General features: G+C 48.5%; 1 protein-coding gene across 5 annotated transcripts in view; it reads right to left on the bottom strand.

The window, feature by feature from the left end:
• The window catches only part of man1a2 (mannosidase, alpha, class 1A, member 2), a 35,517-nt gene that overhangs the window by 19,911 nt on the left and 1,282 nt on the right, over positions 1-14,324 (bottom strand). For 3 of the 5 annotated variants that reach the window (XM_037487770.2, XM_062565147.1, XM_037487771.2), the window contains exons 2-3: positions 13,273-13,788; positions 4,266-4,527 (exon numbers count right to left, since the gene is read on the bottom strand). In XM_037487770.2, coding sequence (XP_037343667.1) covers positions 4,266-4,527; positions 13,273-13,586 — 576 coding nt within the window. In that variant the 5' untranslated portion in view covers positions 13,587-13,788. Of the gene's footprint in view, positions 1-4,265; positions 4,528-13,272; positions 13,789-14,053; positions 14,148-14,237; positions 14,320-14,324 lie in introns of those variants that run through there. The other 2 variants (XM_037487772.2, XM_037487773.2) reach the window with 2 other exon arrangements.

Raw genomic sequence — 14,324 nt, 5'->3', positions numbered from 1 at the left:
ATGAACCCGTCCATCGATGGCTGGTCGATACGCTTTAGAAAATACACTCGGTTCACGTCCTTCATGGAATAATTACGCTGTACTTATTGATAGAAAGTTTGTCTGTGGAAGTGAGTGAGTGAACTTCTTGCCGTTGCCTTGAGGGAAAATAAAATCTCAAATTGTGCACATTACGACGTCCAGCCCTGAAAGCAATGACACTCATCTCTGGTTCCAAGTCTTCTTCAATACAGCCTCAAACTGGGGCCAACACATGAATGCACACGGGTACAATCGCACATGGTGACGGCTCAGAGCCCCCCCCCCCCACCCCCCCCCTCCGCTGGCTGAATTCAAAGACGTGCCAGGGTTTCCTGCTACGGTGACAAATAGAACCCTCGTCCCCTGCCTTGATGCTCCTTTAAAAACTGCTTAAAACCAAGCAGCGTCCGGCGTGACCTTTGACCCAATAGAGAGAAGAAGCACAATCTCCCAGAGTACCAGCAGACCACGGCGCCATTCACACACACACACACACACACACACACACACACACACACACACACACACACACACACACACACACACACACACACACACACACACACACACACACACACACACACACAGGCTGGACGGAGGGCCTTTTCAGAAGATGCATGAGGGCGGCGAGACGGTGACGTCTGAATCGCTTCTCGCAGTAAATACATTCACGGCACTTAGGCGGAAGGGGGAGGACAATAAATCCCCCGTGAAATTGAGGCGGCAGAGGAGTGTAGAATTTGTTTTTTTTGCTTCTCACACGTGTGTAAGGGGATAGGGGGCTCAGGAAGGAGCTGTGGTACGATGTGTTTACACGCGTCGATCGGGAGGAGACTCTCACCAGAAGCTGCAGGTTCGGAACTGTCGTCACGGCAACAAAGCTTTAGCGCCAATTCTGTGACAACTTGACTTTTTCTTTCATGACATATTTCAACATTTCACTTTTTCAACGTAATTTTTTTTTCCATGACCTTTTTCCAATATTTATTTACCGTTTTTCAAAAAACCTTTATAAAAACCTAATATTTTAAAAACTTTTTTATATCTATTTTTCATTTTTCAATATCACTTAGATTTTTTGATCTTGTATACATTTTGATTTTTGAAATTCTCAGACCTATATTTTATGTACCAAACATTTTTCGGCCTGAGATATTTTGACCTAAAGTTATTTATATATTTTTTCATTTAGTTTACTATTTCTTTTTTACATACACAAAATTGACCCTATTTATTATTTACCTTTTTTTCAAAAATATTTTCAAACCTAAGACTACTATTTAGTCTTTTTCAATGACATATTTTGCCTTTTTTTCCCCTAAAACATTGACACAACATAGACTTTTAATATTTTGACATCAGTGAGCACTTATTATGAAAGTTATTGAAGGTTAATGGGATTCTCCCTTTAATGCCATTCATCTGTTGGTGTTCTTTGTTTTTCACACCTCTGGACGGCGTGTTTAGCCCCTTCTTATCTACGTCCTCCTCGATCAGTGATGCAGACTCAACCAGACACATCATTTAGAAGTATAAGCAGGCTGGGGCAATTTACTATTCAGACATTTCATTTGCATGCAAAAAACTGAAAACATGATTTTACCTAAATACATAAATAATTACTGATTAATAAACTACAGTTTTGCCGGGCTCAAAACCTGTCGTATAGTGTTTAGTGTGATAGCCATCGATATCGAGGCCGACATGCTGCTGTGAGCAATTTCGTCATGTTGAGTTTTCAATGTTACATCTCATTACTAAAAGGTGGAAAAATGGAGGTTCTTGAACAAAAAAACAGCGTCTCTATTCACAGTCTGATCATCTGATCTGTCATAGTTCGCTTTGTTTTCCCTAGGCTTAACGCCTGCTGATAAGATGCTGATATTTGGAGAAACGGATGGATCTGACCTACGATGTGAGAAATGCACAATAGCGACAGCGGCGCGGAGCCACCGGCCCGGTCCACCGGCCCGGTCCACGTCCTTGAAAAGGTTCATTCTTGTACATGGGGGACCGCATCCAGCAGCCCAGCTGACATACGGCGTCACGCAGAATGTGCAGAAGCACATAATAGCTTCTGTGAAATGGAATTGGTTCTCAAATGTCACACGGCACAAAAGCCCTGCTTACAACAGCCCGGCGAGGGTGACACCCGCCACCTTTCACGTCCCTAAGCACATAAATAACACCAAGGCGGGGGGGGGGTGGGCTGTGTTGTTCACGTGTGGCGTCCACTGATGAGACGTGGTTATGGTTTCACACCCTCTCAATACAGCAATCCTTCTGAAAACGGATGATTTTATGAGTCGATGGAGATTTTCAGCACGCAGAAAGAAAAAAAAAAAGAACAAGGAAATGAAAGATGCACTAAGTGGAAGATCCGGCCAGACGGGGAGAAAGGGTTAAACAGAGAGATAGGAGACAAAGACAGGTCAGGGGAGTGATGAAGTGATGAAAACTGAGCCCTGGCCCGGAGGAGAGCGCCTCGTGCACGCGCACATGCACACACACACACACACACACACAACATACAAGGCCATCTGCCAAGCACCGCCAAGGCTTCTCAGAGCCAGAGAAAGGCTGACGGGGGGGACGGGGGGGGGCACTCAAAGAGTAGCGCTTTGGTCATCGATTACCGGCGCTCTACAGGCAGTCCATAAACCCCCCCCCACCCCCCCCCCACCCCTCGATGGCAGCCTCAGATCCGTCTCTTGCTGGCAGCTCAACAGTCACAGCTGAGCGACAGAAGGAGGTGGTGGGATGGATGGAGATGGAGAGGTTCCTCGTTCCCTGCTCCTTCTGCAGCTTTGATCCACCCGGTGACTGGTTACTCACTGGTTTTAGGAGCAATCAAACGTCTCCCCCTGTGAGGTTCTCCGTTCCTCCTGAAGCAGGAACACGGCAATTCTTCATTGAAAAAGCACCTTCCTGCATTGTCCCCACTAACTAGTGTTTCTCCAACATAACCAATGAATATTGACTGATGGACCTTATTGGAGGGGAAGCGTGCATTTGGGCCACGTCGCATTAGCGGTATCAGCCGGCTTGTTTCAATAGCTCTACCATGCGACAGGTGAATAGTATTGGAGCGGTTAATAGACTAATTTATGCCATTGCTTCTCTATTATTGCCCTTAAGCTCTCCCCCCCCCCGTCTGCAGACGAAGGTTTAATGGGCGCTAATGGTCGGGTTGCGTAATTAGCAGAAAAGCAGAAAGGCTGAAGGATGTAATGGAGGGGAAGTAAAAGGAAGCTTTTTGTGTTCCCCCGGTCTATGAAATATGTATTCAGAGGCCGGTTTCTATTTCTGGAGGAACAAAAAAGGGAAGCTTCCTGCTGACCGCACTCGTTCTCCCGATGTCCCTCTGGAGGACACCAGCATCCCGCCCACTGCCGTCTGCCCCACGTGGAGACGCAGAGGGGTCGGGAGGCGTGACCTCGTCATGAAGAAGACGAGCGCAGCAGGTGGATGTGCTGACGTGCTCTGTGTGAGGCTGCATTCAAATATCAGCGATATAAATAAAGCTTCAAAGTTTGTTATGATACCAGCAGAAAGGAAAACACAACGTGACAACAAAGTCAAAATCACTACACATGGATCCCTGTCGGCATGAAACACAAATGACGGCCAGGAAACGGAGGCCGACTCTCTGGACTTTGAATACAGTATCCAAACGCAGGCCAGATGTTAAAAAAAAAAAGAAGACAGCTGCTCTCTTCTTCCTCGTTTGGGAGCACACGACATTCCGTGGATGCAATTACGAGGAGAAACAAAAAGGAGACACAAAGGGAACGGCTCCCGTACGAGTGTTCTGCCTCGCCAGAGACGATACGAGGTATTTATGCAGGACAGGTGGAACGCACCATCTGCATTCTGCACAGGCTCCGTCCGTCTGCCTGCCGTCAACAGGAGACGCACGCACACACACACACACACACACACACACACACACACAACGAACACAAACAGGGCGGCTGGAGGTTTTCAGCATGTGTTCCGAGTGCACTAAATATCAGCTTTTCCTCGTTAAATCCATAAAGGAATACTTCTTCCTAAATGATGACAGATTGCATGAACGTCTTGGAGGAAACCGTGAGGAGATGCACGAGCTCTGTTAAAACCACTCGTATGTCCTAACAGACATTTGAGGTGAATAGAATGGATTCCTACCAGCGTGGTGTTGCGTGTAATCGACCCCCCCCCTCGGGAGCAAACAACAATGCATGATGGGTAACTGGCCTCACCTCTCGGATCTTGTCGCGCCGCTCTTTGGCGTCGGGCTCCGGGGGCTCCCCGTCGCTGACGCCCACCACTTTGGGCAGCGGGACGGGGGGCAGAGGCTTGGGCCCCGCGTCCTTCTTCTTCAGGTCCTCCATCACTTTGTTCTTCTCCGTCTGGATCTCGGCCTGCAGCTCCTCGCGGGACTTCCTCAGCTTCTCCTTGGCCTCCTGCAGCGCGCGCTCGTGGTCCGCCCGGATCTTGTCCCGCAGGCTCTCCTCCTCCTCCCTGTGGGGGGGGAAGACGGAAGGTGAGGGGGATGCATGATGGAGTGAAGCAATTGAGCCCCCCCCACAAAGTCAGCGAGGCTCCATGCTGTGTGTGACCTTCACGTGGTCATCACACGTGTCTTTAAACAGGCTTTAAAACAGAGCGGATGGTTTTTGTCTCCGAGTTCGAACCTGCGTTTCATTTGCTGCGACGTAATCATTTAGCAAACATGGACGCCATGCAAGCAGAACGCAGGCGGGGAAATCATTGCCCTCGACGCTGGAGTCAGCTCTGAAAAACATTCCAGCTCAGAAACTACCGGGACACCAAGCCGTAAAATGAGAGTTGCAGAGAAGAATAAACGTGAGAACAACTGATAGCTTGTTTATCGACGACCTTCTGTGTGTTGAGCTGAAATGTGGGAGGAACCGCCGACCCGCTGTGACCCGTGTGGACGCAGCTGCAGGCCTGCGCGGCTACACGGCTCGACCTCTGAGAAAACAACACTGCGCGTGTGTGTCTGTGTGTGTGTGTGTGTGTGTGTGTTCACTCGGTGATGTCTCTGTCCTCAGTGCAGGTTGTTGGGAGCGAGAATGTAATCATGTTAAAAAACATCAGAACAAGCCGATGGCTGCGTGGGTGGAAACGCAGACCCACGCAGCGCGTGGAAGAAGTGGACGTAGTCATGGTGACCTCACCCGCTGCTTTTGTGGAACGATGCGAGAAGCACTGAGCAGTCGGTGAAGTCATTCACAGCGCCTCAGAAGAAGAAATCAATTAGTTTATTAAGCAGGTGAGGGATCAAAGGTACGTAGGCTCGTCCGGCTGTAAACCATCAAACACACCATGAAGTTCCTCGGGCGGCAGGTGATGACTTAATGACTGCATATTCAGCAGCTGCAAGGTTATTTATTTATTTACACGCACCGATTGGAGCCATTGAACTAACCGCAATAAACCCTAATGACGGAGATCCTGCAGGGAACATTAGGACCTGCACGCAGGGAACATGAGCGAGACGAGTAGAAGACGGAGGAAAGAAGAGCAGACGGGTGAAGACAAAAAAAGGACAAAGGCGGGACTCGGGGACACGCGGGGCCGAGCCCTTTCCCAGCATGCACCACACTTACAGCGTACCAGCGCGGCGTGTGAGCGAGGGTCAAAGCGAGGAGACAGATTAACGACCCTTCACACAACACTTGCATCCAGGTAATAATTCCATCCCGGTGGGGGGGGGGGGCGAACGCAAAATAAGACTCCTTCCGAGTTACACAACATCGCCCTGGAAACCACTCATGAATATTCAGATGGAAACTCGCCGTGTCTTGACTTTAATTGAGAGAAAACATATTTTGCATCACCAACGCGGCAATTACAGTGGAGCCGGTGGATGGGTGCTTTTGTCTCGTCTTTGTGGGGATTTTGTGTGTGTGTGTGTGTGTGTGTGCGCGTGTGCACAGAGCCAGTGGGTCGCACGCCTCCCGTGTACGCCATCCTCTACGCCTCCTCGACTGAGCCCTCAGCGACACGCATTTAAATGGGGTATTCAGACGGCTCCATAGTGCGCGCGTGTGTGTGTGTGGGTTCACACGCGTACGTTTGTGTTTATGGGATGCGAGGCAGCGTAAGCAGAGAAAAACAGGCGGTTAAGCGCCTGTCATGGGCGCCGACCTGTAGGCTGTGCATGCAAACACCGTCATACATGGCAATCACGCAGGTTTCACATCTGCCCCCCCCCCCCCCATCTCACTTCCACCGCGCAACCATGGCAACACACACAGCTTGGGATTCCGAGTACAGCAGATTTTTGGAAACAATGTAAAATTGGGACGGTATGCTGCGCAGTTATTGGAAATGTTTGGACCAATTGGACCACCGTCTCGGACTGGTCACGTACGTCGGCCCTTCTCTGATAATTGCGAAATGTCTCAGAGCTTTGTTTTCGTTACGGCAGCACACGCCGTTTTGGGAGCGAGGTGCTCGGCGGGCTGATCAGACGCGACGTCCCTTTTCTTTCCTACGTAACTCATCCAATGGATTGAGCCTCCCTCCTTCCATCCACACGATAGGGATCAGTATCACTAGGATGTCATCGCTAATTCTTTTCTTATTGATACAGCCTATTGGTGCGGTTCCTTCAAGACTCACCTTACAAATAGCATGGACGCATCACTTCCTGTCTCTTCCGCTGCTTTATGAACCAGAGATGCTTTGCAGTCGACAGAAGACAACAGTCTGCCGTTGTAATGCCGAACGGAGCCGTCTAAACACCCAAAAGGTGCCTGATCACATGTCGAGTCCGTCAATCATGATCTTCCCCGCTGCTCGCCTGGCAGCGCTAGTCACGCCTGCCGTTACTAAGCAACCACAACCGCTGTAACAATGATAATGACTTCCTGTAATTTAGCAGTAAGCTTCATTTGGTTGACCTTCCAAACGGCGATGTGGTCCTTCGGAGGTAAAGGTGAACTATTCTATTATAAATGATATAGCTCTGGGTGTTCCTCAAATAACTTCTCCTCCATCCATTGACCATTGACCTTTAATTAAAAAAAGAAAGAACACACACACACAGTCCATCCTGGGGACTCCCTCTGAGGTTCTGTCTCCTGCTGGCCCACCTCAACCAGAGAGAGGAGGGGGTTCTCCCTTCAACGTAAACCCTCACACAGCTTCCACGTCCTGCTCCATTTCTTGCCCCCTCCCTGTGACCCACTTGGCTGCCATGGAAGCCGAGCTGCTCTGTGGGTGTGTGCTAGCATCCCGTCTCTCTTGCTCCCCTTTTCTCCGGCGCATTTCACCACCTCTCGTCGGCTCATCCATCTTTGTGGTATTAAAGCGCCCCTCCTCCTTTCTCTTTATCTTGTTGTTGTCAGAAATCTTTCTTCCCACTTGTCGCTTGTGCGGTGTATCAATTACCTGAAGGCTGTCAAGGGCAGCTTGACAAATGCAGCCATCAAACCCCATAATGCATCGTTATAGCGAGCACAAAACCAGTGAAATCAGCACGTCGAACCCCTCTCTCCCCCAAACACATAGCTCTCGCTCTATGGTTCAGGTGCACACCTGAGTCCCCCCCCCCTGGGCTTGTGCTCGTGTTCCCAATGCAATATTAATAATAATTAATCTTGTTTTTAAGTTCCAGTTCTTTCACTGATCATGGTGGTCACTCGCGTTACAGCAGAAGACGTGCGTGCAGATTGATGTTCTGCTCGTTGGTCTCATGGTGGGGTGAACTTTCTTCTGAGGGTTGGATCACATTGGAGACGAGCATCTGCTGGAGAACAATGCAGAGCCATATATGGGGGGGGGGGGGGGGAGCCTGATGATTCCGATCACTGATCTGGATTTTGCTCTCACCATTTCCTCCACATACATCCCTCACATACCCTGCAGACCCCTCCCTCTACGCCAGCGGTAGCTCATTATAAAAGTCATTTCACCGGGAGCAGCGATTCATCACATCTCGCTCCGTCCCCGTTACGCTTTGCCAAATCTGCAATTACCTTTTCCCAAACTCCGGACCCCCGAGAGATCACGGCGAGGCCCAAAAAGATCAAATGGGACCTCGGTTACTGGTGACATCACAGGAATGGCTGGCATGGCTAACTTCTCAATTAGCATCTTATCACGATGGCAGAGGGTTGTCCTCTTGGTAAAAGCTGGTGTGAGTAGATGCTCTGCCATATTTAGTTTGTCACGTTGAAAACCCTGAAAACCTCTTCAGCCAAACGTCCCTGAATGCATCTCTGCTACAAGTCGACATCCAGCGGTTACTGATGATTGACGTATGGGTTTTAAAAAGATAATAATAAATAAATAAATATCTACAATCGGGGTGGTTTAACACAACCACACTGAGATCACTCCATGTATTATTGTAAATTCTTTTTTCACGTGTCGATTTTCAGTATCTTGCAGCTGTTGTGACATTTTCTCTTAAAACAGGCCGACGTCTGATCTCCTCCCCACGGTGTGGTATAAATATGACGCGACCCTGTGACTAAGCGCGGATAATGAATGGTGACTTGCAGTTATCTGATGAGATGTCCTTATGGGGATATAACGAGGCAGCGGCAACCTTTGCCTGCTCGCTCCGGGTCACTTCCTGCCTCATTATCTCTAAATGTAATGTGATACGGCAAAACACTGTACAGTCCGCTTGTGTGTATACAAATAAAACTAGTATACTTGATGACAAACTGCGTTGACTTTATAAGCACAGGATGCAAACGTTGCATGTGGAGAACGTATGCCGTTATGTATCCCAGATTGTCCTCTAATTATTGCTCTGTGGTTAAATGGGATTATGCTGACCCTGCTTAATGTGCATTTCAGAGAGGAGAGAGATCGGCTCATTGTGCGTCAGAATTAAGCCGTGATAACAATAATAACAGCATTAGAGCAGCTTGTTTCGATCCCAAACACCACCATCTGGTACTGCTGTTTGACAAATGAAAATGTTTTTGTTTTCTGCTTTCATTAATTGAGATCAAGGATTGGATATTTAGACCAAATGGTGGTTGTTTGTTTGTCGGTCAAAGGCCACTGGTGCCCCGTGCCTCATGCAGACGCGCCCAGTCAGCCAATTCAAATGTATTCTCCTGCTTTGAATGTTGGTTCTTTTGTATCCTAACCATGAAGAGAGAAACCTCTCCGGCCCCTCTGCCCTTAAACCCTAGTTATTGCTAAACCTTTTTGTCCGATATTCATTCCAATGTAGTGTTATTAAAATACAGAATGCAGCAGCAGTGTTTTTGTAAACCTTTTTTTTTTTTTAATAGGTCGGTGTCTCTCCAGCAGCGGGGCAGAGCTCCGTTTGCCCGACTCTACTCCCCCTGACCTCCTCTGTGTGACGACTGTATGTGTGATGAAGGATTCATACAGCATATTGACTGAGCCCCCCCCCCCCCCGCAGTGACACCGCCCGTGATGGGATAGTGCCAGAAACAGAGAAGAAACCAGACAGTAGTACACTCCCCCGGGAACTCCAGCAGGCAGGTGACAGAGTGCGAGCGCACCTGCACCAAACAAACTTCACACCATTTACAAATGCCCCCCCCCCCCCCCTTGGTGATGAAGCCCTGCCTCCGTTTGGCATAACCAGTAAGCCCAGCCGAGCTCTAAAGCAAACCGTAAACCTTTGAAAATTAGCCAACGCACTGCAGTTTCTAAATTCCTGTGGAAAGGGTTTGGCTACTCTCGCAATTACTCCTTTAGAACAATCCTGCTCCATCTTAATTAGACCAATTGTGTTCTGTAGGTTTTACTAAAAGGAAACCAGAACAACAACAACAACAACAACGTTTCCTTTAAAGACGCTGCAGCACTTTCTGACCTCTGGCTTCACTCTCGGAAGTGCTTTGAGCTCTGCACGCTCCTCAATGCAGGAACATTCCGTGTTGAATCTACACAGGGTTCCACCAGCTTTGCATTCTGTCCAGCTTCAACTCAAACTGCTGCTCCTTTATCTCACACACACACACACACACACACACTTTGCAGCTGACAGGTGAATGAAGCCGGAAGACACAGAAATGATATCGAGGATCACACTAAACATGGTGAATAAGCGCCCTTTGATGTTGTCCGGGGCTTTAAATACGACCTGTGGGGCTTTGATGCTGATTTATGGCTCACATCAGAACGCCGGAGCACAGCCACGGCCCCGCGGCGCTAACAATAACTGGCAAGGCGTGAGCGGAGAGACCAGGTGACCGGCGCGCCGTTAGAGAGGGCCCGCTCCTATGGTTTCCTCCAACATGAATCGCTTCTTGTCGCAGTCCAAAAAAACAACCGCAGCCACAGTGCGGCGCACTGAAGGCAGAGGACTGCGCCCCGTAGTGCAGATGTTAATGCGCCGCTAACGAGGACACACTGAACCTGCAGACGCACATCAGTGCACCGGCTCGGAGTCGTCAGCCGTGGTTCCACTTGTCTCGCTCGCAATGAGGCTCACTGACAGGGAAGCCAGATTCTATTCAACAAAGAAAAGTATGAAATGTCAGACGCCTCAAAGCCAGTTTGCCCAAAATGCTCATCTAACAGCGCGAGCCGTGGCTTTCCAGACTGCTTCTTGCCAGTGGCTAAGAGTTGGGTGTCATACGGGGTGAAGAGCGAGTGGCACCTTTCTACAAAAGGTTTTTTTTTTTTTTTCCTTCCCAGGTGGGGAAATTGAAAGCTTCAGGGAAGATGGAAAAGTCGTAGCAATTCATGAAGACAGAAAGGAGCTGAGCCGGCAAATAGAACCTGCTGAAATGCCGGGACAGCGTGGTATTTACTGCACCGCGAGGCTAAACGATCATTCAGAAAACCAGCTATTGCCGTATTGGCTCGAGCTATTGCTCCATCGCTGGAGAAGATGATCCACACAGAAACGTCAGCGCTGTGTAAAACATCCCAATAAAAAAAAGGGCAGGTTTCCTTGAGCTGGTGAAAGAAAACCTCAAGATCACGCAGCAGCACCCCAAATTGACTAAAAACACCAACCAGACAGACAAATTCAGATTCATTGCAGTGGCAGATGGTGGGCACTTTGGAAGGAACCCAGCGTGAAAGCTCATGCTGTGATTTCAGAAGCCCAACAGAATAACAATTCAGACGTCCTCGTTTGACCTAAACGGACCAGCGACTTGTTGTCAGAGGGCGAAGAAACAAGGCTTCATGGGTTATAGATCCATGCCCGAGGAGACCACTGTGAACGGTTCAGTCCACCATAGATCTGATCTTTAGTGCAACGACTGTTAAACAGAGAATATCCCCATGATTGGTGTGGAGCCGGTGAGGTTGATGTGTGTACATGTGTGTATGTACAAAGAACCACACACACACACACAGTGTGGATGTAAACCACTTTGCTTGGTGGTTGCACAAATTGTCTCGTTCATTTTTGAGAAAGAAACACTGCTCAAGGGTTCCAGGGAGGGATGCTGAAATGCAATCTGTGCAATCTGTGTACTTAGTGAAGCCATGCAGATGTGAAGCTCGGTCTAATGAGGTCTTGAGGTCAATCATTTCAGCACAGAAGATCCCTCCCTGGCCCTCGTGCCTTGTCAAACTCCTCCCATTCCCGTCACAACAGTGGGAGAGGATGGTTGGCATGAGGAACATCCCGTGCAAATGGAGTTTATACCAAAGGTGCAGATCAAATGACATTTTATTGGATTAGTAAACTCTGCATTGGTCGTCTCAAGAACCTCCTCGAAGAAGGCAAAATAAACTTTGAGATGGCACTAAAAGCTTCTGGGAGAATATACTTCAGCAGCTGATATTTAGTTTGTAAAATAGAACTTGATTTCACGAGAAATGAGGCAAGAAGTGGATCATTTGATATCTTAGAAGTAGACACATGTATTCCTTGGTTGTAAACCTGACAGGAGAGCTATCTGAGCTGTAAAGTCTGTGGCGTCGATGCATTTTAAATGAATGCCCATATCAGGAGAATGAACTCCAATAGATGCATTAGCAATGAGGACTTTAGGAAAAGCTGAGGCAGCAGCACAATTAAGACATTTCCATAAGCTGCTATAGTAAAAAAGGAAATATGAAAAACATGAATGCTTATGTAAGGTTAAAATGCCCAGAGAGCAATATAGGATTCGATTTGCATGAAACTAATTCCAAGAGATTTCAAAAAAAGGTTTAATTTGCCTTCCTCAAGACCATGAATCTCATTGGCTGCTTCTTTTATCGCAATTTAACAAGCCAGAAACTCTTAAAACAGACATGTGCAGAGATATTTGTTGCAGACATGAAAACCCAATTAACATTATTTTATTTTACAGAGCCATATTCATTAATTTCTAATAAATTGAATGGCATGTCAAACGGTTAGCTGTGGCTGTAAGCTGCATGAAGCAGATCACAAAGGAAGCTATAAAATGAATTAGATCCAGCCTATTTACAGCCGGAATAACATCTGGCCACTTTGTCACCGCTACGTCTTCGACCATCACACCTTCGTGTTTAAAGAAACCCTCGTGACTCGTAGCACCACTTGAGGCCCCGCCTGCTCCCGCCCAGGCGCTGGACCAACATGAACAGGTGATTCAAAGCAGGCGGGGCCCGAGTTCTAGAAGGCTCTTCAGGGTGGAACAATGCTCACCGGTACCCACGGGGAAGCACTATTCCACACTCAGTAACACTAACTAACCTTTCCTCTAAAATCCTCCTTTCCACCCAATGACATCTCTTGATTAATCCCACAAAAGGTGTATTTAAAAAATAGTCCCCAGTGCAGATGGAATGCCTTACAATAAGTTGTATTTAAATGTAAATAGGACGGTACGCATTTTAAAATAACTCGAGTCCGTTGAGAATAGGATTTGTTTAGCAAGGCGAGAAACTTCCAATACGGCAAAAGACACGTGAGTAACAACATTCAAGTCTGATTGAGGAGAAGGAAACGAGCCTCAGAGCGAACAAGCCAGAAAGAAAGCACCAGCGCTCGGCTCGTGGCGAGCGGTCGTCCTCGGGCCTGTTTGAGCAGTAACTTAAGCAGTTTAGCTCATCGAGTTCAACTGGTTCTGCCCGAGAGACGCGGTGAGAACACTGCAGCCAAGGTGATAAAACCCCTTTTGTACAGGAACTTAAACGGTGACACGCGACGGACACACAGGCGGTGGAGGCTTTCAGAGCGCCGAGAGGAAACCATAACCAAACCGAGCAGTGCAAACGTTTCTTCTCTTTGTCCTTCAAAGAGAACATTAAGTTACATACCGGAGGACACCAAAAGGAAGAGAAAGGACGCCGGTTGTTCCTCACCTGTGCCTGTGCTCGTCATGTCCTCCCTGTCCATGTATGACCACCTGTCCAGAGATGTGCTTCCCCTCCTTGGGCGAGTCAATATGAGGGATGAGCACGTCCTCCAAGCCCAGGTCGAAGCGCTTGTGCTTGGAATTGTCCGGGAGGAAGAAGAAGGCCCCGAAGCACAAGGTGATGAAGGCACTGAGGATGAGGAGCAGGATGAACTTCTCGGAGAGCCTCAACGTGGCCCTGTGGTGCGGGAAGGACGAGGCGCCCGGCGACAGCGTGGGTATCCTGCGGCCCGACAGCGGCAGGAGAGCCGGCGTCGTCATGTTCTGACCGTTGACTTGAACTTAGCTTGGGTAGGGGAAGGGGAAGGGGAGGGGGCAGGGGGGTTCACGGGTGCTACAGGTGTCGTCGTAGCGTCATGCACGAGCTGTTCCACTTTATTATCTCATCCCGGCGTCAATAAGTCCAGAAACCGGAAGGGGCCGAGGTCCCTCAGTGGAGGTGTGGAAAACGGTCATGACGATTCTGGGACATGAAAAAAAGGGGGATTACAGGCAGAGTTACAATTAAGCAAACCATTTTTCCAGTTACCCCAGTTTTCCTTAAGCCGTCACTTCTGCCCCTCTTTACCCCACTGGCGTCCTCTCGCCAAACACAAAATCATGACCAAATACATGCTGACAAATCCAGAGCAGGTCACATATCAAAGGGAAAGCTGGACTATTGGTCACAGCCAATCCGCTTGCATGCTTTGGTGATTTTAATCACATGCCATGTCAAGAATAAATACCTCAGAATCTCTCTCACGCGCGCACACGCACACGCACGCACACCCCTACAAAACAGTTAATCCATTAGCGTGATACAAAAAAAATGACAAACATATTCTCCAGAGGCTTAAGGCATCAAGGGGCACTGTGCACACCTCAGAATCCAACTGCGCACGCTGGCGCCCCTTCTCCCAACTACCGTACCTGGAGCCACAATGGAGCCGGCTCCCCTATTTTATAACATCGCAGTGTCGCACCGCGCCGCGTTGGAACCACACGCGCATCGTGAAC

This window comes from Pungitius pungitius, chromosome 10, assembly GCF_949316345.1.
Source record: "Pungitius pungitius chromosome 10, fPunPun2.1, whole genome shotgun sequence".
Lineage (NCBI taxonomy): Eukaryota > Metazoa > Chordata > Actinopteri > Perciformes > Gasterosteidae > Pungitius > Pungitius pungitius.
Note: the sequence above shows the minus strand (reverse complement) of the source record. Positions and strands in the feature narration are given on the sequence as shown.